The sequence below is a fragment of the Apodemus sylvaticus genome, chromosome 19 (genome assembly GCF_947179515.1).
Source record: "Apodemus sylvaticus chromosome 19, mApoSyl1.1, whole genome shotgun sequence".
In the NCBI taxonomy this organism is placed as follows: Eukaryota; Metazoa; Chordata; class Mammalia; order Rodentia; family Muridae; genus Apodemus; species Apodemus sylvaticus.
Window position 1 is genome coordinate 26,290,519 of NC_067490.1, and position 20,971 is coordinate 26,311,489.

Genomic DNA, 20,971 nt, shown 5'->3' on the forward strand with positions numbered 1-20,971 from the left:
TGGTGGCTCACAACAACAAAACAGGGAGGAAAAAAAATATTAAAAACAACTCTATTCTAACAATGGTCCTCTGCCCCCCCCCCATGGGGCAGTTCGTCTATATGTGAAAGCAGGAGGGGCCACAGGATGACCTTTGGTCTTCCATGGTTAATGACTTCTCCCAACCTCTCCCAGGATGCCTTCTTTCACCTTACAGAGGCTGGTGACCCCCTTCAAGCAGTCCTGAGGAAGGAGAACACAGAAAGTCATTTGAGAGAAACTGAGGCACGGTAAAGGGCCTGCTGGTTGAGTCCTGTGTCACTCCCGTCCCGCAGATCTGTTTTCTCGATGGGGTTTGGCTCACAACCACCTCTATTTTCCCCCGGGGCCACAGGTAGTGTCATGTGTTGATCTGTCAAGCAAGGTCTCCTGTGCTCTTGTGTGTGTGTGGCTGAGACAGGAAACGTGTAAGCACAGCGGTTTCCACGGGCTTCGAGACCCTTCTGAGCCTCCTGCTTGCTGGGGACTTACAGTTGCTGCCAACATCAGAGATTGGGGTTTGGCTCTCTGGGTCTTACCCATACCTCACAGGTTATTTTGCTGGAACTTCCAAACCCATCAGGGTTTGTGTGGTTCCTCTGAGCCCCTCTGACTGAAACCAGCCCTGCTCGGCCATGTCTGCCCTGGCTCTGCTGCTGCCCCAAGTGTCTGCACTGTGGACTCGCTCTGGGCTATCAGATGCTGGGGAGCACTGCTGGCTGAGCAGGCTGAACTGAGCGGCTCCCAGACCACCTTGTTAGAGCCACTGCTTCCTCAAGTCGTGAAGTAGAGGAGAGCTTATCAGCCCATGCAGATGGATTCTCTAGGAAGCTGAGTCTTCCAGATGGGCAGCCCTGAGCTGGCTATAGCCTGCACATGCGCGCACACACACACAGACACAGACATTCACTCTCTCTCTCTCTCTCTCTCTCTCTCTCTCTCTCTCTCTCACACACACACACACACACACACACATACACACACACATATGCACACATGCATGCACATATGTACACATGAACACATAGACACACATGCACACACATACACATGCATACATACATGTACATACATACACATGCACACAAACACATACAAACACACTTGCACACATATATACACACAACCTGAAACACACATGCACACATATATACACACAACCTCACACACACACACACACACACACACACACACACATACACACACACACTACTCTCCCCTCTTTGTCTGTCTGTCTGTCTGTCTGATACTGTGTCTGCTTAGGATTTTATTTCTGTGAAGTAAAATGGAAGCCAGGTTGGGGCTCCAGGTCCTTTAAGTCATGAGAAGAAGGGGCAGGAGAGATGGCTCAGTGGTTAGGAGCACTTGCTGCTCTCCAGGAAGACCCAGGCTCGGTTCCCAGCATCTACATGCTGGCTCACAACCCTCTGCAGCCCCCGTTCCAGAGGATTCCATGCTCTTCTGACTCCCTCAGGTGGGTTTAGGTGCTGCTGTCAAGTCTCATGACTGCAGTTACATCCCTGTGGTTGATAATTGGAATCCACATGATGGGTGGAGACAACTGACTTCAGCATGTTGTCCTCTGACTTCCATGTTTGTGCTATGACATACGTATGCACATGCATGTGCATGCACTCATACATGCACATTCATACATATACATATATACACACATACATATACATATACACACATACAAATATACAAATGGGAGCACATACATATATATACACACATACAAATATATAAATGGGAGCACATACATACATATACATACACATATACAGACACACATACCTATACACATTTGCATACATACGCATACATACATATACATACGTACGTACATATACACATACAAACATACCTATACACAAATGCAAATACACATACATACATACACACATACACACGTGCATATACACATGTATATACATATAAACATACATACATGCATCTACACATATACACATTCATACACATATAAACATACATACGTACACACATACATATACACATGCACAAACACATACACACATACATATACGTACATGCATACACAGATACATATACACACATGTATACACACATGCATACCGACATATATACACATACATACTTATACACACACAAATAGATAAATGTAAATAAATGAAGTGAGAAGACCCTGTGTCCTGGCCTCAAATTTCCCACATAGAGCTGCAGTGACTTCAGGATGGCCCTGCCAGTTCACCGCACTCCCTAACATTCCACATGGTCTTTCAGCCAGACACTGAATGCCTATCATGATTTATTGCCACATTTATGCTACTGTTTCTTGACTCAGAGGATGAGGGGTGGGGGTCGCGCATAACCAGCAGAATTAGAGAAAGCAGTTCACTTCCAGTATCTGACTGTCCATTTTATAAAACTGGTTGTTGAACACAGACGCCTATCTCAGGGCATCGTTTGTCCCCTCTTCTCTGCCACCAGGCCACCAGCATACTTACTGTCACATCATATTTATAGTCCGCTGTCACGTCATGTGCTTGCTGACACAGACCTTTATTCATCAGGAGCAGAACGAGGGACAAAAGGCACATAGGAATGGTGACACAGGAATTGTCTGACAGATGATCATGCTATGCCAAGGAGGGAGGGATTTGAAGCTGGGTGGGGACAGCATCTGGCCTTGGGCTGGGCTTCTGGCCAAGGTTTACGCTGAGCAGCAGTAGTTGCCAAGCTTGGGGACACTGGGGACTGAGGCAGTGTGGAAGGGAGAGTCAGCAGAGCTCTATGGTACAAATTCAGCCACTCTAGTGACAGGCTCCGGTCACTTTACTGCATATTAGAGCCACTGTGGATCCCCGGGAGAAGTCAGTTGAGCATCCCAGTTTTGTTGCTTGCTTTCTTGAGACAGGGTCTCACTATGTAGACCAGGCTGGGCTCGAACTCATAGAGATCCACCTGTCTCTGCCTCCCCAATGCTGGGATTAAAGGCGTGTGCTACTACGCCCAGCTCTCAGGCATGTTATTAGTATTTTTACCACACGGCCCCACTGCGGTTTCCTGGAGGATCTCCCAGAAGCCCGTGGGGGGCATACTCCAGGCAGGTCTCTCCAGTGAGATGGGGCAAACACTGGACCTGGTAGTGGAATTCTAGTCTGCCGTGGTTCAGGTTACAGGTCACATTATGGGAACCAGACCGGGGTTTCTGGTCACATGAACCAAGAAGGTCATCATCCCAGCCATTGTCAGCATCCCAGACCTGCACCCTGAGGGGTCCCCCCGTAGACAGGAGCACATTCCCAAAGTCCCTCACTTTAGGCCACCTGGGATTGTTATTGTTCCACACGACTTCGGTCCTGTACTCCTGGCCACCAAAGAAGATCTTTAGGTAGGCATCAGTAGCAGTGATGTAGTCTCCCCACAGACCCTCTGCCTCAAAATTGCTTACATTCAGGTGGGCCAAGCCCCTCTGGCGTGGACAGCAGTCCTGGTTGGTGACCTTCGAATCCTGGCACACACACTGGCATGAATCACGACTACTCTTATGCTGGCCTGGCCCACAGGGCCGGCTACAGTTCTGCCAGCGGGCCCTGCTCATCACATAATGGCTGATTGCCTGTCTCAGCGCCTCCCGCTTCGGGTCCAGGTCTTCCAGTAATGTGTGCAGGGGCTCCAGGCTGTAGTCCACCAGTCCAGGGCTTCTGGGCAGTGAGGCTACCCAGGTTGAGAACTGCTCTGGTGTAGCTTGGTTCCCAAAGAGCAGATCATGCGTGGAGTCAAGGGGGCCACCGAGCACTTCGACGTGACGTTCGCGGTAGGTCTGGTGGAAAGAGGTGGTGATTTTGTGCTGTTTCTTCTTCTCCTCACAGGCCTTGTATTCGCTTGAGGCGCTGGCTTGGCCACCGATGCTGACCTGGGCCTCCACCTTCAGGCAGTCTGCTACCTCATCAGCTGTGAGCCCGTCCAGGGTCAGCTGACAGGTACGCAGGGCCGTGAGGGCTGAGATGCGGCCACCTAGGTCCATAGCTGAAATAAAGTGGGTGCCGTAGGAGGAGATGAGCCTGCGATACGCATGCTCCGTGGAGCTGTTAAAGGTGGGGGAAGGGCTCTGAGTGCCCTTCTGAAGTCAGAGTGCAGTGGAGGGTTTTGTGCCAGGCGAACGCTGTGGAGAGGGCAGAGCATTAGAGGACCTGTGTGGGTGGCATTTCCCTGATTCAATAGCACCTTCAAGACCCCTCTCCCCATCTATACACACAGACATGTAAGTACACTGGGGCTAGCTGGGGGAAAAACAAATGGGATAGGAAGAGTTAGGATAAAAACGATTGTGATTAAAATATGTACATGTGTTCTTGTGCATGCCAGGGAATGTTCTGGGTATGGTGGCCCAGGAGTGGTATAGCAGGGTCCTCTGGAAGTGTCATTCCAGTTTTCTGAGGAACCGCCAGACTGATTTCCAAAGTGGTTGTACCAGCTTGCAATCCCACCAGCAGTGGAGGAGCGGTCCTCTTTCTTCACATCCTTGCCAACACCTGCTGTCTCCTGAGTTTTTAATCTTAGCCATTCTGACTGGTGGGAGGTGAAATCTCAGGGTTGTTATGTTCATAGCAGCCTTGTTTATAATAGCCAGAAGCTGGAAAAATCCTAAATGTACCTCAATGGAGGAATGGATACAGAAAATGTAGTATATTTACACAGTGGAATACTACTCAGCAATTAAAAACAATGAATTCATGAAATCTTAGGCAAATGGTTGGAACTGGAAAATATCATCCTAAGTGAGGTAACCCAATCACAAAAGAACACACATGAAATGCAGTCACTGATAAGTGGATATTAGCCCAGAAGCTCTGAATACCCAAGCTGCTATTAACATATCAAATGATTCCCAAGAAGAAGGAAGGAGAGGGCCCTGGTCCTGGAAAGGCTTGATGCAGCAATGTAGAGGATTACCAGGACAGAGAAGTGGGAGGGGATTGATTGGGGAATGGGCAGAGGGATGAGGGTTTATGGGACTTGTGGGGTGGGGGGATCCAGGAAAAGGGAAATCATTTGGAATGTAAACAAAGAATATAAAAAATAATAAAAAATATTTATATTTACTGAAACCTACGGTTAAAATTTAGAATTAAGATATGCTATCTAAAAAGTGGAAAGTATGTGAATGTGTAGTAGGGAGTACAGTTAAAGCTTGCTGCTAACCCTGCCAACCCAAGTTCAATCCCCAGAACCCACTTAGTAGAAGCAGAAGAAATGATGCCCACAGGTTGTCCTCTGATCTCCTCACACTTGCTGCAACACACAGATACACATTCGCACACTAAAAAATACACAAAAAAGTAAAGAAATATTTTTTAAATGCCAGGTGGTGGTTATGCAAGTCTTTAATGCCAGCACTCAGAGGAAGAGGGAGGCAGATCTCTCTGAGTTCAAGGCCAGCCTGATCTACTGAGTGAGTTCCAAGACAGGCAGAGATACAGAGAAACTTCCAAAATGAAATCTTTTTTTTTTTTAAGCCTGAGAAACTAGTGCAGGTTCCATGGTGTCACTGTGTATCCACGCAGTGAGGAAGAAGGACACGGCCAGGCCTCCTGTCCTTACCCAGTAAGACTCCACGGTTGGTCTGCAATGCCTGGGAGAGAGGGCTTAGGTACTCACTGCCTGTGTTTACATGTCATCAAGATAGGGGTTAGGAACAATCCTGCTTTCATCCACCTTTTCTCTGGATGTAGGTGCTCATGCATAGAGGAAGCCTGTCATAGATACATTATATATATATATATATATATATATATATATATATATATATATATATATATATACATATATATATATATATATGTGTGTGTGTGTGTGTGTGTGTGTGTATGTGTATGTATATGTATATATGATAGACAGACAGATAGATGATATATAGGTGATAGACAGAGAAACAGACAGATACATACATACATATATAGATGATCGATAGATACATAGATACTTATATACACAGTAGATAAATACATACATACATACATACATACATACATAGATGATACATAATGCAGTTAAATAGACACACACACAGTTACATAGATAGATATGTTGCTACAAAGATAGATGATTGATAGGTGATAGATAATGATGGTAGATAGATAGATGATAGAGAATTAGATGATAGACAGATAGTTAGGGCTATCGGGTCTGGCATCTAAACAACAGTGCCACTGTAGGTTTTCATTGTCATCTTGATACAACCTAAAATCACTTGGGGAGAGTTTCTTAGGGACTGTCTAGATCAGATCAGCCTGTGGTCTTGCCTGTAGAGGATTGTCTTGATTGCCTTAATTGATGTGGGAAGACTCAGGCTGAAAGTGGGTAGCACCATTTCCTGTTTTGGGCCCTGGACTGTATAACGCTAGAGAAGGCTGACTGAGCCCTCGGCAAGAACTCGGTTATTTCTCCCTGCGCTTGACTGTTGGTATGATGTGATCAGCTGCGACAGAACAAGCCATGATAGATGGTAACCCAGAAAGGTGACTAAAATAAGCCCTCTCTCCTTAGCTGCCTTTTGGTCAGGACATCATCAGAAATTAATCTACAGGGGCCGCATATCAGACAGGCTGGGTATTAGGTTGTTATGGTTCATAATAGTAGCAAAAGTACAGTTCAAAAGTAGCAACGAAATCATTTTGTGTCTGGAGTCATCACATTAGGAGCTGTATTAGGATCACAGCAGTAGGGAGCATGAGAACTACTGATTCTACAGTGATCAGGATTCGGTGTCCTCCTGTGAAATAGTAGGTAAACTCTACTCTGCTATTCCAGAGCTCCTAGACCCCTTAGAGTGTCCCACCATTCTTCCTGTTCCTCTCACATCTGCCTCAGATCTTACCTGTACATGCGACACTCCACTGTGTCAGTATAAAAGTTGTACTGGTCCTGATGGGTCTTCTCGGCTGCAAAATTGGCTACCTGGGAGTGGGAGCCGGCCATGGACACGTGCACCTTTGCTTCCGGCTTCGGGTTCACCTCCAGACCCACACGCCAGTCGTTCTTGATATTAGCAGCTGCCTCCCGGGCCACGCCCTCCGTGGAGCTGACCTTGACTGTGGCAATGTTACGCCTGCAGTATGAACTGTCAGGCCTCCAGTGGGCGATTGCCATGGGTAGGCGCTGTATAGCTTCTCTCATTAGGGAGTTTTTACAGAGGGTGCAGGTGCGGTCTGGCCTCAGGAACTTCCATGTGTTCACTGGGAAGGAGCCAGAGCGGCGGAGGGTGGTCACATCCATGCCTTCCCCAGCCAACCATGCACCTGGCACGAACTTGCGCTTCTGCTTGCATTCTGACCGAGTGGCAGTGTAGCAGGGAGCAGGGACAGGGCGTGGCAGCAGCAGGAAAAGGCCCAGGAGGAACAGGTACGTGGCCATGATGCTGCAGGCACAGTAGTCATAAACTCTGGGGAGCTGTGGGAACAGGGATGAAGGATGCTGACCTCTCCCTCACCACTGGGGAGCATCAGGAGACAGAGTCAACTTCTCTTTAGCTATTGCAATGACAGAGCTGCACTGGCTTTGTCCACTGTACAGAGAAACCCAGAGGGATTTAAACATATGGCCCAGAGTGGCACAGGCAGGAGGAACCCGTGCTGAGATTTTATCATCTCAGACCCAGCAGGAATCAAGAGTGAAGGCTGTGACCCTGGACAGAGCATCTGTAATAGGTTTTGGCTCTGGAGATGTGTGTTTTTTATCCAGTGAAGGACACTTTTCTAACCTTATTCCCCTCCCCCATTCTGGGAATAGACCCAGAGCCTGATGCACTGTAGGCAAGTGTTCCACCAACGAGCCACACCCTACTTCTCATTAATTAATTAATTAATCAATTAAGTTAGAGACAATGTATCATTGCTCAGGATAGCTCAGGATAGCTGTGTAGTCACTGTGTTGCCTAAGCTAGCCTTGAACACGTGGAGGAGCTAGGATCTCAAGCCTGTGGCAGCAGGCATGGCTCCTAGCTGATTCTTAATTTCTCTCCATCTCTAATTCCAGTGGTGACATCCTTCTCTCCCTTAGAGATGTGAGGGCTACTCTGAGCCTCCTGCAAGGAGGAATGGAATCTCTAGAATGGATGAAGGCTGTCCTGTATCGATGCCCTTGGCTCTAGTGTGGAGGACCTTTAAGCGCGCCCTTGCAAGCCCTTCCACTGCCCAGGCTTTCTGTCTTGACAGTCCCTGCCAAGTACTGCACGCTATGGCAGGATGGGCACCTACCTACCTGTTGCCTGCTACCTGGCAACGATCCATTAGAAGGCCCTTCCTTGCTTCGAGGGCCTGGTTTGGAATCTCCTTCTATCTCCTCTCTGTCTAAGGGTTTCTCTACCTGTGGATCTTGGCCATGGGAAAACACACACTTCCAATGGTCCTGGAAACCCCCAACCATAAATTTTATTTCATGACTTCCTGACTGTAATTTCCCTATTGTGCTGTTTCTAAGACCATCGGAAGTAGGTTTCCCCGTCCCCCAATTGACATGACCCACAGATGGAGAACTGGCTCCTTCCAAGGCTCTCGGAGGTCTTTCATTTTTTCTCCTCTGACTGCAGGGTCTTACGTGAGGTAGCGGGGTGAGCAGAGGTCTCCCTCACACCTAGCTGCAGTCTTCCATGTTCTACCCAAAGCGGTGATTTGGAGGCAGAATTCAGGTAATGTGTGATGCTGGGAGATAAACAAGCCACAGAGAATTCCTGTCAAGCATCTTGGTTATCACTGTCACACTCATGACTTTGACCAACGGACATTAGTCGTCCCCTTCTGGCCTTCTTTGTATTGTCATGGAGTCTATTTACTTGGCTTCTTTCTTTTTTTCCCATCTGTCCCTTTCCTTCCCTCCCCTAACCTTCCTGGCATCTTCTGAGACGGAGGTTTACCATGTTCCCCGATGGTAGAGTCATAAGTGTGCTCCATACTTGGCACATTTCTATCGTTTATGAGCCCTATCTGCCAGAACTGCTGGAAATAGCCTTTGAGATGCGGACAGTCATCATTTACACATGAACCCCAGAGTGGTCACCAACCCGATGAAGGAATGAGAGATGCGCTGGAAGATGGCGACTAGAACTTCTGGTTGTTCTTCTGAATGTCCCTCCAACACTCTTTCCTGGGTATCCCAACCTCCCTTCTTCCCACCCTTCCTCCTCCTTACCTGAAGTCCCACAGAGATGGCACTGCAGGATAGGGGACACCTGTGTTGCCAGTGGAGGCTGTTAAAATGCTGCAATTGATCCCCAGGAGGGACCACTTTGGCCAATGCCATATCACTTCCTGCCCTGCCCCCAGGCTGTGGTCACAGGTCCCCACCAGCACCCACCCTGTTGTCACCTCTTTATCTTGTGAGAACCTTCAGGAAGTCAGCTGTGAAGACCAGAGGCTCATCTGTCAACCAGAACTGCCGGGGTGCAGACTCTGGTCTCCACCTGCAGGCCCACTATGAACTATCTGCTTCCATATTGAGTGTGTGGGAAGGGATGAGCTGTCAGGAAGAGGTGAGGAAGAGTGGCCTGGGCTTGAGCGGCTGGGCCAGGGCCTTCAGCCTCTTCATGTGTCAGCTCCTCATCCAAACGTGTGGCTAATCACAGTGTCCCATGAGCAGTGACATGAAGATGTGGTGCGGTGCTTAGGATTAGACATGATCTTTATTTATTCTCAATGCATGTGACTGTTCCCTCCTCCTTGGGGAGTGGCGAGAGATACGCACAGCCGGTGCCCACCTCTTATCCATACCTCCATCCCAGCTGCCTCAGGTTTGAGCAAGTTAGTACTGTGGAAAGACAGTTGCCCACTCAGCTCTGCCTGAGGTTACTGGGAGTGGGGTTCTTATGGGTGCAGTGACTCATGGACACCTTCTGGTGGCAAAAAAAAGTTCTAGTTATGAGGTGGGTAAGTTCGGGAAGGATGGGGGTAGTTCTCAACACCCCTAAGTGCATACATGATGGGAACAAGTAGCCGCAGGCCGCAGGCCACATGGTCACAGCTCACCCAGGCCTCTGCCACCTTTCTCAGAACTGGGCCTCCTCTTCTGTTACTCCCCCAGAAATGGCAGCTGACCTGTGGTCCCACCTTGCTGCTCTGCCCAGGTGGTCTGACTGGGATGCCAAAGCTCAGAGATATTCAGTCCCCAACCATACTGGAAAGACAGCCTGTATGCTGTAGACACCTACACAAAGTCTGCAGGAAGAGAGTCAAGAATCTAAATGGAATTCAGAACACACTAGAACACACTCTTAGCAGTTAAAAAAAAAAAAAAGCTCCTAGCCCAGCAGTAGGGGTATATGCCTTTAATTCCCATACTTGCTAGGCAGCAGGCAGATCTCTGAGTTTGAGGCCAGCCTGATCTACAGAGTGAGTTCCAGCACATCCAGGGCTGCACAGAGAAACCCTGTGTTGAAAATCAAAACCAACCAACCAAAAAACCAGAAAGCCAATAACAACAAAACAAAACTGGAGAGAGAGAGACAGAGGGGGGGAAAGGGAGAGGAACAGGGACAGGGAGAGGGAGAGAGGGAGGGAGGGAGACAGAGAGAGAGAGAGAGAGAGAGAGAGAGAGAGAGAGAGGGAGAGACAGAGAGACAGAGAGACAGACAGAAAGAGAGAGGCAGGGAGGGAAGGAGAGGGAGAGAGAGAGAGAGAATCTGAGAATGGAAGCTAATAGCAGTTTGGCCATTGAAGGCAAACTTGGGAAAAGCAGGTCTGGGGTCTGGGGCCTGACTCTGTCTCCTTGGTCTCTCTCTGGGTCTTAGTTTCCTCATCACCATAAGCAGAGATGGGAGGGAAATATGGAAGCTGGTGGTGTGGCTCAGACAGTTGTTGTCTACCTGAAAATGTATAGCCCTCCACGGGTTGCAGAGTGTGTGAGGTAGACATGACTTTACAGGTCATCCAACTGAGGCACCAGCTTACTGCATCCAGCAGGTCAAATCTGGCTCACTACCTGGTGATGTTAATAAAGTTTTATTAGTCCACTGTTAGGCCCACCCACTTTTACTTCACCTGTGGATACCGAGTGCTTCAATGGCAGACTTCCCAGGCTTTAACAGAGCCCGCATGGTCTGCCCACAAAGTAGGAGCTATTTGCTTTCAGTCCCATGCAGGAAAGGTTAGCAGAGCCCTGATCATGGCATATAGATCTGAAAACTGAGTTAGACAGGAAAATGGGTTTCAGGGACACAGAGTGTGGGCCATCATGATGTGTCAGCAGGAGCCAGGCCCCTTGCTTGTGGAGCCTTCCTCTACCCCACCCATTTAGCTCACTGCTTTCCTGCTGGAAGCTGTTTTGTATGGTGCCTGAGCTGCAGCAGACGGGTCTCATGCATTGGTACAGTGGCACTGTTGCTTTGTGTCTAAGTAGCATCCTGCTTCAGTGATTGTGCCTTACCTGACTTACTGTCTACAGAAACCACCAAGAGCTTGTTTTAATAGATGGTGTTTGATCAGCCCTATTGTGGTAATATTAAGGTCTGAAGAATTGGAACACCTGTACACAGTCACGACAGGGACACACCCTTTACATCTTGTGGGATGAACTGCACTGGACTCTGGAATTGGAAGTGTTGGGACTGTTCCAGTCACAGCCTGAGAGATGGGTCATCCACTACCAATCAGGCTTTGGGTTAGACCACCATAACAAAGTGTTGCCCATACCGAATGCTAGAATTGAGACAGATATTCACCTCTCGTTTGTGTGTCCAAGCTGGTATGGCAGCCTGCAACCACCCAGGCTCCCCTAGTATCTTGCTTCAATTAAATCAGCAGGTGCCTCTGTCTTTTGGGAGGTCTAATCTACCTCTTCGAGGGACGGGGTAAGGCAAAAGATAGACTAGAAGACTTTACCTTTAGGAGTGGCCCAGAATTTGCCCCTCCTCACTCTCTCTCATATTGGCTAGAGATTAATAACAGGACCAATGCTAGCTGCAAGTGAGTCTGTCAAATATGCTAGCTGCAAGGGAGGCTGGCAAATATACTAGCAGCAAGGGAGATGGGAAATGTAGTTTGCAGTGGAATAGCCTAGGTCTTAGTCGTCTCATTCCTGGTGTTCTGTGTATAAGGATGAAGGGGCAGCTGCATGGGTCTGGGTCAGATGGCCTTGCTGTGTCTTCTGGTAACAGTATAAGGGACCAACAGAAGTTGTCAGACTCCAGTTTTCACTCTGAAGGTACAACTGCAAGGAGGAGTTCCAGATCCCCGATGAGCTTCTCAAGGCCCATTACAGGATGGGTGGGCTCTCAGATGCCACTCCCGAGCATTACCTGGTACAGGTGAGGGCAGCTCAACACCCACCCCACCCTTCTCTGCCTCTTCTCCACTTCTATCTTCTTCCACTCTATCTTTTTCTCTCAGTCCTTCTTTGGACTGCAGGGGATTTTTCATATGCTAGGCAATTCTACACTGAGCCATGTCCTCAGTCCCTCAACTGAGAGTTCTAGGTAATTAAGTACTGCTGATCCATGCCCCATCCCCTCAGTTCCTCTTAACAATCCTTTGGTCCCAGAATGTGTGAGGTACAGAGAACCTTACAGTTCATCCAGTTGAGGCATCAGCTGACTGCATCCTGCAGGTCAGATCTGGCCCACCACCTGTCGATATAAATAAAGTTTTATCTGTCCACTGTTATGTGAATGTGGAGGTTGCTCCTGTTATTGCTGTTTGCTTGTGTGTGTGTATGTTTCTGTGTATGTGTTGGGTGTTTGTGTGTGTATGTGTGAGGTATGTACGTGTGTGGCATGTGTGTGTGTGTGTGACGTGTGTGTGTATGTGTGCCATATGCATGTGCAGGCCCATGTGTGTGTGTGTGTGTGTGTGTATGTGTGGCATGTGTGTGTCTGCTTGTGTGGCATGTGTGATGTATGTGTGGCATGTGTATGTGTGTGTATGTGTGTGTTTTTATGTATGGTGTATGTATATGTGGTGTGTGTGTGTATATGATGTGTGTGTGTGGTGTGTTCCGTGTGTGTGTGTGTGTGTGTGTGTGTGTGTGTATGTGTGGCATGTGTATGTGTGTGTGTGAGAGAGAGACGTGTATGTGTGTATGTGTGGTGTTTCTTCCTCTCTACACATCTTCTCTCTGAAAGTCCTCCTTTTTGTCTTTCCCATTCCCTATCCCCATGCTGTAGTCCTAGGTGGATCGAGCCATCAGGGCCTGTGCAGAGTTGCATGACCTGAAGGAAGAGGTTCTTAAGAACCTGAGGAAGCTGGAGGGCTTCAGGCCAGAGAGCCGGGAGCAGGTGAGGCCGGGAGGAGCTTGCCGGACTCTGCTTGGGACTGTGGGTTTTCAGCCTGATGGCTTCTCTGTCAGTACAGCAGTTTCTGGAGGAGGGTGGGGTGGGTGATGAGGGTCGGGCAGCTGGAGCAGCGGGAAGGAAGGATGAGGAAGAGGAAAGTTTATTTTTTCTGAGCAGGTCCCTTGACTGCAGAAGGATGGACAGAGGGGCCTGCTGAGACCTCTGGACTCACACATTTTCCCAGAATCTCCCATTAATCAGCTTCACGTTAGAATAAAGAGAAACCTAAGAGTGTGAGAATCAGCTTGTAAAAAAGCAAAGGCTAAATTTTGTCAAATGCTTTTTCAGCATCCAATGAAATGACCATGTGGTTTTTTTCTTTGAGTTTGTTTATGTAGTGGATTGCATTGATGGATTTCCGTATATTGAACCAACCCTGCATCCCTGGGATGTTCAGAATTGAAAGTTCTTCTTGGTGGATTTTTACTTTGACCAGCAAGAAGTGTCTCTTAGTGTCTCTTTTGATGACTTTAGGTTGAAAGTCAATTTTATCTGATATTAGAATGGCTGGCTATTCCAGCTCGTTTCCCGAGACCATTGGCTTATAAAATTGTCTTCCAGCCTTTTACTCTAAGGTAGTTTTTGTCTTTGACATTTAGGTGTGTTTCCTGTATGCAGCAAAATGTAGGGTCCTGTTTCCTTATCCAGTCTGTTAGTTTATGTCTTTTTATTGGGGAATTGAGTCCATTGATATTAAGAGATATTAAGGAATAGTGATTATTACTTCCTGTCATCCTTTCATGCTTAAAGTCTCGGAAAGAACAGGAATTCAAGGCCCATACCTAAACATAGTAAAAGCAATATACAGCAAACCGGTAGCCAGCATCAAACTAAATGGAGAGAAACTTGAAGCAATCCCACTAAAATCAGGGACTAGACAGGGCTGCCCCCCTTTCTCCTTATCTTTTCAACATTGTACTTGAGGTACTAGCTCGGGCAATTAGACAACATAAGGAGGTCAAAGGGATACAAATTGGAAAGGAAGAAGTCAAACTATCATTATTTGCAGATGATATGATAGTCTACCTAAGTGACTCAAAAAACTCCACTAGAGAACTCCTACAGCTGATAAACAACTTCAGCAAAGTGGCAGGTTATAAAATCAACTCAAGCAAGTCAGTAGCCTTCCTATACTCAAAGGATAAGCAGGCTGAGAAAGAAATTAGGGAAATGACCCCCTTCACAATAGCCACAAACAGTATAAAGTACCTTGGGGTGACTCTTACCAAACATGTGAAAGATCTGTATGACAAGAACTTCAAGACTATGAAGAAGGAAATGGAAGAAGACCACAAAAAATGGAAAAACCTCCCATGCTCATGGATCAGCAGGATTAATATAGTTAAAATGGCCATTTTGCCAAAAGCAATATACAGATTCAATGCAATACCCATCAAAATCCCAACTCAATTCTTCACAGAGTTAGAAAGAGCAATCCTCAAATTCATCTGGAATAACAAAAAACCCAGGATAGCTAAAACTATTCTCAACAATAAAAGAAATTCTGGGGGTATTAGTATCCCTGACCTCAAGCAATACTACAGAGCAATAGTATCAAAAACTGCATGGTATTGGTATAGTGACAGGCAGGTGGATCAATGGAGCAGGATTGAAGATCCAGAAATGAACCCACACACCTATGGCCACTTGATCCTCAACAAAGGGGAGGAAAACATCCAATGGAAAAAAGATAGCCTTTTCAACAAATGGTGCTGATTCAACTGGAGGTCAGCATGCAGAAGAATGGGAATTGATCCATCCTTGTCTCCTTGTACTAAGCTCAACTCCAAATGGATCAAGGACCTCCACATAAAGCCAGACACTCTGAAGCTAATAGAAAAGAAACTGGGGAAGATCCTTGAGGACATTGGTACAGGGGGAACATACCGCTTATGCTCTAAGATCAAGAGTTGACAAATGGGACCTCATAAAATTACAAAGTTTCTGTAAGGCAAAGGACACCATCAAAAGGCAAATCGGCAACCAACAAATTGGGAAAAGATCTTCACCAACCCTACATCAGATAGAGGGCTACTATCCAATATATATAAAGAACTCAAGAAGTTAGACTCCAGAAAACCAAATAACCCTATTAAAAAATGGAGTACAGAGTTAAACAAAGAATTTTCACCTGAAGAACTTCGGATGGCGGAGAAGCATCTTAAAAAATGCTCAACTTCATTAGTCATTAGGGAAATGCAAATCAAAAGAACCCTGAGATTTCACCTTACACCAGTCAGAATGGCTAAGATTAAAAATTCAGGAGACATCAGATGTTGGCGAGGATGTGGAGAAAGAGGAACACTCCTCCACTGCTGGTGGGGTTGCAAATTGGTACAACCACTCTGGAAATCAGTCTGGCGGTTCCTCCGAAAACTGGTCACCTCACTTCCAGAAGATCCTGCTATACAACTCCTGGGCATATACCCAGAATTAATTCCCCAGCATGTAATAAGGATACATGTTCCACTATGTTCCTAGCAGCCCTATTTATAATTGCCAGAAGCTGGAAAGAACCTAGGTATCCCTCAACAGAAGAGTGGATGCAAAAAAGGTGGTATATATACACAATGGAGTACTAGTCATCCATTAGAAACCATGAATTCATGAAATTCTTAGGCAAATGGATGGAGCTGGAGAACATCATACTAAGTAAGGTAACCCAGACTCAAAAGATGAATCATGGTATGCAGTCACTAATAAGTGGATATTAACCTAGAAAACTGGAATACCAAAAACATAATCCACACATCAAATGAGGTACAAAAAGAATGGAGGAGTGGCTCCTTGTTCTGGAAAGACTCAGTGAAGCAGTATAGGCCAAAACCAGAAGAGGGAAGTGGGAAGGGTTGGGTGGGAAAACAGGGGGAGGGAAGGGGGCTGATGGGACTTTCAGGGAGTGTGGGTCTAGAAAAGGGGAAATCATTTGAAATGTAAATAAAAAATATATCGGGAAAAAAAAAAAGAAAAAAAAGTTAAAAGTCCCCCCTCCCCCCAAAAATACCCAAAAAACCTAAAAAAACAAACAAACAAAAACAAAAAAAAAAAAAAAAAAAAAAAAGCAAAGGCTAGCCCAGGGTGATACAGGCTTATAAACCCCACATAGCTACAGAGGCAGGGGGACTGTGACTTCCGAGGTAGCCTGGGCTGCTTGCTGTGTTTGAGGTCAGCAAGGACAGAAAGGATAGGGAGGGAGGGAGGGAGAGAGGGATTGAAGGAAGGAGTAGAGAGTCCTGTTCCCACCCCAATCCTCCATTGGAGGTGCCGGTGGGGTCAGCACATTACTGCGGGCATGTGTTTTGGGATGGCACTTCTCATGGAGTGGACAGAGGACCAAAAGACAGGAAGAGGCAGCCGGCATCTCCAGTGATCCAAGTGTTCCCTGCTTGGCCCTGCCTCCTAAGGAACCTGTCACCTTCGGACAGTGTCACCCCAGGACACAGCCTTTAATTCAGACATCTCTGGGGGCCTCCCAGGATTCACACAGGAGCTCTTCCTGTGAGGGAATCTTCTGGAGTTTCCACGGGAAGGGCAGACTTGGTCCATTGCACAGCTTCAGGAAGAAGATTGTGCTGGCTCGCAGCTCCTGTCTTGAGCTCTGTGGAGAAGCCGGTGCTGACAGTGTTTGTGTGTGGTGTGTGGTGTGTGGTGTGTGGTGTGTGGTGTGTGTGAGACTCAAAGCCCTGACCACCTTCAGTGTGTTTAACACTTACAAAAAACAAGTCCCCGAGAGCTGAGTTCCACTGTGGGAAAACAGAAACCAGAGACATGAAATGTGATGCCACCTCGTGAGCACGTGGGCTTCTCCTCAGCCATTGTGATTCTTGTGTAGCCATCGCACTTCTAGTGTCAGAGTGAATTCCTGGAGTTTGTCATTGAGAAGAGTTTTTGATGTCTTTGTCACTTTAACCCGTGGCCAGGTCAACCTGCCTGGGCCTGGCGAGTCAGACTTGGAGTCCCGACCCAGCTGTGTGGTCACCGTCTGATAGTGTCCCTTACGGAGACGAGGACTTCTGCTGTGTGGATTGCCTGCATTGCCCTGTTTGTGAAGTGGGACACTCGACGATAAGTAGCTGTAGGGCTGGTGGAGGTCAAGTGAGGGAAGATGCTTGGGACACTGAGAAGAGGGCTGAGTGTCACCTGCTGCTGTCACCAGACAGGCCCCAGTTGTTGACACATGAGCTGCTTCAGGACCCTGTACTGTCATGGCGTCTGTCTGGAGACACTTCATCTCGCCTTATCTGGAATCCTCTCTTGCATCTGCAGCGGGGTCATCAAGGCACAGGGTTATCCCCTAGTCTAGACCAGGGGTCAGAGGCCACCAGAGCAGTGCCCAGGGCTCATGCTGAATCTTTGTTTCTCTGGCACCATCTTGTGGTTGGCTCATGTGTTGCTGTCAGAGCTGTCAGGCTGCTATGGCAACACAGAGGTGTGTGTTTGTGTGTGTGTGTGTGTATGTATCTCTGTGTGTGTATGTATGTTTATGCGTGTATATTGTGTATATGTTGCATGTATGTGTGCATATGATGTGTATATGTATATATGTGTATGTGTGTGTATATGTTGTGCGTATATATTGTGGGTATGTGTGCATATGATGTCTGTGTATGTATCTGTGTGTGTCTCTGTGTATATGTGTATGTGTCTCTGTATGTGTGTATGTATCTGTGTGTATATGTATGTATGTATGTGTGTATGTATGTTTATGTGTATGTATATGTGTCTGTGTAGATGTATGGGTATATGTTGTGTGTATGTGTATATATGATGGGTGTGTATGTATCTGTGTGTATATGTGTATATATGTATATATGTGTATGTTTGTGTATATGTGTGCCTATGATGTGTTGTGTATGTGTATGTGTGTGTGTGGTGTGTGTGTGTGTGTGTCTGTGTATCTGTGTTCCTGGATCTTAAATGAGGGCCTCCCTCAAGAAAGAGAAAGGAACCAGGTAGTGTTCGCACACCCTTAATCCCTACATTAAGATACTAGAGATACAGAGAGGCAGGCAGATCTCTGAGTTCAAGGCCATCCTGGTCTACAGAGCTAGTTCCAGGACAGCCAGGGCTACACAGAGAAACCTGCTTCAACAAAGTAAAGATTCAACACAGAGGAAATGGAACATGATGAAGTAGTTGTCCTGTTTTCTTCTCACTCTGTCCCTGTCCCAGGACTGGGAACTGGAGAGGCAGCATCTGTCTGAGAGCCACGCATGCCCAGTGTGGTCACTGCAGGGTTCCATATTACCTATGAGCTACGGCAAATGGGATAGAACATGGAAGGACTTCCAGCCTGGCAGAACTGTCTTGGAGCTGAAGGGCGTGCCTTCTGAGAGTCTCCACTCTTCTAGACACAGCTAGGGGGCAGCCCCATGTCTAACACCCTTTTCTCCCTTCCCCCTCCCTGTCCTCAGGAGTGTGGTAGTCAGCATGCTGTCCAGCAGAGGGCGCTGTGGAGTCTGGAGCTGTACTTCTATCTGATCCTATTTAACTACTATCTGCATGAACAGGTGGGGCTGAGGGAGGGCTACCCCAGCCACGGGGACCCCACGGGGCAGGGAATAGAGGGAGATTCTGTGTGTGTGTGTGTGTGTGTGTTGGTCGCTGAGAAAGGCTGGGAGGGCCAAGAACAGGTCCAGGTGCCTGTTGTTTCTGCCCCGCCCCCATTTCCCCTCTCCCACAACCCCCAACCCAGGCCTGGGCTCAGTATCTCAGTCAGGGCAGAAAACATCCTGCTCCTCCGTCTCCTCCTCATTCACCCCTGGGTCCCAATGCTACTTTTTGGGGCTCCTTTCTCTGGCTAGGCAGGGAGGGCTCAGGGTGGCCCCACACTCCTCAATGCCCCGTCTCTCTCGGCCTCGGGCTGCAGCACCCCCTGGCCTTTGCCCTCAGTTTCAGTCGATGGCTGTGCACCCATCCTGAGCTGTATCGTCTACTCGTGGCGCTGAATTCAGTGGGGCCTCATGGTCCCCGGGGACCTCATCGCCAAGGGCTCCCTGGTGAGTAGCTGAGTATCTGTGGAGTGGACGGGGTTGGCTGGCCGCTGGCAACAGGGAATTCTTGATTTCTGTAGTGCTGGGGAGGTGTGGCCGGGGTCGGGGGGGGGCGCTAGATAGGGGAGGGGGTGGCAGGCTTCTCCTGTGGGCACAATGTCCCAGGCTCTGGCTGCTGTCCTGGTACCTTTTCCTCAGTCTCAAAGCCCAGAGCTTTGACACAGTCAGATTGGACCTTAGGACATCTGAGCTGGAGCCTCTCTGGAGGCCGTGCACCACCACGTCCTTACCAGGGCATCGGTGAGGCTGCAGGGTCCCGCCATATATACCCCGTACCCAGTAGGACACCGTTTCTCTGCCAGCCCGATCCCACACTTCCCTCTGAGACCCCGTTGGATATGGTGCCCCCCACCGGCTATGGCAGGTGACCGTGGGCTTCCGATTGGATGTCCTCCTCCCTACAGGAAGCAGATGACCTGGTTTCCCTGGATGCGCTCAGCACCATCAGAGAGATGGACGTAGCCAACTTCCGGCGTGTACCACGCATGCCTATTTATGGCACCGCCCAGCCCAGTGCCAAGGTGCCCGCTCTCAGGCCATGGGGTTCAAAAGAGGGGGCGGGGCAAGGAGAGCCGTGACCCTGATGGCCCCTCGTCCCCCCAGGCCCTAGGCAACATCCTGGCCTACCTGTCTGACGCCAAGAGGAAGCTGCGCCAGGTGGTCTGGATCAACCTGAGGGAGGAGGTTGTGTTGGAGTGTGATGGTCACATGCACAGCCTGTGGCCCCCGGGACCCGCGCTGGCCCCCGAGCAGCTGGAGGTAAGGACTTTTGCACGGTCTGCAGCAGAGGCACTTAGGGGGGAATGGAGAGAGCAGGGCGGGGGTGGGGTGGGGGCTGTGTTCCTGTTGTATGATGGCGGAGCTGAGGCTTAGCAGGAATGTCCCAGGACTACTGTTCTCGGGTCCCCATGTCCCCATTCTCCGGTGGCCTTTCTGCCTCTGCGCTGTGGTTCTGACTGAGGCTGCGGGCTCTTGAGCTCTGGCCCATGGCTCCATCAGGCTCCTGACTCTCAGGCCTGTCTCGGTGTCCTCTGCCCTCTGTTTCTCTTTTCCAGGCTCTGGAGGCCCAGCTGAAGGCCCACCTGAGCGTCCCTGTCCCCATCACCAAGAGCCCTGCCACCCCCAGGTTCCAGAAGTGCCTGACCACACAGGAGGTCTTCAGCCAGCACCAGGGGGCCAGCCTTGGCCTGACCTACTGCCGCATTCCCGTGCCGGACTTCTGCGCCCCTCGGGAGGAGGTGAGGGGCCAGGTCTCTGGGCCCCGGATCTCTCTGTCTCTTCTCTGGCCTGGGAAAAGCAGCTCATCTCCATAGTGGGGCCAGGGGATTGTGTGATGGTGTCCATATGAGGCGTCAGAAACATGTTCCCATCTTTTCTCTGTATGTGTGCTTATGTGCTAGCACACAGGTCTGTTCATTGTGTATCCTACCTTCATGTGCTTTCTGTTGTGGGGCCAGTCTGCCTGTCATATGTTGCAGGCATGTGCACCATATGTCACAGGGAAGGGGAAGGGCGTGTGCTCATACGGCTGTTGGAGAAATATATGACACACGGTGCCTTGGTGCTGTGGGGTGTTGTTTCCATGGGGGTTCAT

General features: G+C 48.5%; 7 protein-coding genes and 2 pseudogenes across 14 annotated transcripts in view; 2 read left to right on the forward strand and 7 right to left on the reverse strand.

The window, feature by feature from the left end:
• LOC127669889 (perforin-1-like) overlaps positions 1 to 20,971 on the reverse strand; it is a 172,655-nt gene that overhangs the window by 119,166 nt on the left and 32,518 nt on the right. The window contains exon 1 of one of the 2 annotated variants that reach the window (XM_052164117.1): positions 9,193 to 9,256. The exons of the other annotated variant lie outside the window; for it this stretch is intronic. The gene's annotated coding sequence lies outside the window, so the exon portion shown is untranslated. Of the gene's footprint in view, positions 1 to 9,192; positions 9,257 to 20,971 lie in introns of those variants that run through there. 2 annotated transcript variants of the gene reach the window in all.
• LOC127669885 (perforin-1-like) overlaps positions 1 to 20,971 on the reverse strand; it is a 174,950-nt gene that overhangs the window by 86,173 nt on the left and 67,806 nt on the right. The window contains exon 1 of one of the 3 annotated variants that reach the window (XM_052164111.1): positions 9,193 to 9,256. The exons of the other annotated variants lie outside the window; for them this stretch is intronic. The gene's annotated coding sequence lies outside the window, so the exon portion shown is untranslated. Of the gene's footprint in view, positions 1 to 9,192; positions 9,257 to 20,971 lie in introns of those variants that run through there. 3 annotated transcript variants of the gene reach the window in all.
• The window catches only part of LOC127669891 (perforin-1-like), a 131,738-nt pseudogene that overhangs the window by 42,955 nt on the left and 67,812 nt on the right, over positions 1 to 20,971 (reverse strand).
• Positions 1 to 20,971, forward strand: part of LOC127669893 (paladin-like) — a 148,112-nt gene that overhangs the window by 32,013 nt on the left and 95,128 nt on the right. Inside the window, exon 2 of one of the 2 annotated variants that reach the window (XM_052164123.1) lies at positions 18,739 to 18,834. In XM_052164123.1, the coding sequence (XP_052020083.1) occupies positions 18,827 to 18,834 (8 nt within the window). In that variant the 5' untranslated portion in view covers positions 18,739 to 18,826. Of the gene's footprint in view, positions 1 to 13,224; positions 13,268 to 18,738; positions 18,835 to 20,971 lie in introns of those variants that run through there. The other variant, XM_052164122.1, reaches the window with a different exon arrangement.
• The window catches only part of LOC127669882 (perforin-1), a 205,019-nt gene continuing 186,343 nt past the window's right edge, over positions 2,296 to 20,971 (reverse strand). Inside the window, exon 5 of the transcript XR_007974430.1 lies at positions 2,296 to 2,449. The gene's annotated coding sequence lies outside the window, so the exon portion shown is untranslated. The remainder of the gene's footprint in view (positions 2,450 to 20,971) is intronic.
• LOC127669883 (perforin-1-like) overlaps positions 2,296 to 20,971 on the reverse strand; it is a 205,019-nt gene continuing 186,343 nt past the window's right edge. For all 4 annotated transcript variants that reach the window (XM_052164107.1, XM_052164106.1, XM_052164105.1 and 1 more), the window contains one exon: positions 2,296 to 2,560. The gene's annotated coding sequence lies outside the window, so the exon portion shown is untranslated. The remainder of the gene's footprint in view (positions 2,561 to 20,971) is intronic.
• Positions 2,296 to 20,971, reverse strand: part of LOC127669884 (perforin-1-like) — an 86,482-nt gene continuing 67,806 nt past the window's right edge. The window contains exon 4 of the mRNA XM_052164109.1: positions 2,296 to 2,560. The gene's annotated coding sequence lies outside the window, so the exon portion shown is untranslated. The remainder of the gene's footprint in view (positions 2,561 to 20,971) is intronic.
• The window catches only part of LOC127669887 (perforin-1-like), a 159,786-nt pseudogene continuing 141,536 nt past the window's right edge, over positions 2,722 to 20,971 (reverse strand).
• The window catches only part of LOC127669896 (paladin-like), a 61,171-nt gene continuing 59,494 nt past the window's right edge, over positions 19,295 to 20,971 (forward strand). The window contains exons 1-4 of the mRNA XM_052164126.1: positions 19,295 to 19,323; positions 19,782 to 19,898; positions 19,981 to 20,136; positions 20,433 to 20,615. Of these exons, the coding sequence (XP_052020086.1) occupies positions 19,830 to 19,898; positions 19,981 to 20,136; positions 20,433 to 20,615 (408 nt within the window). The 5' untranslated portion in view covers positions 19,295 to 19,323; positions 19,782 to 19,829. The remainder of the gene's footprint in view (positions 19,324 to 19,781; positions 19,899 to 19,980; positions 20,137 to 20,432; positions 20,616 to 20,971) is intronic.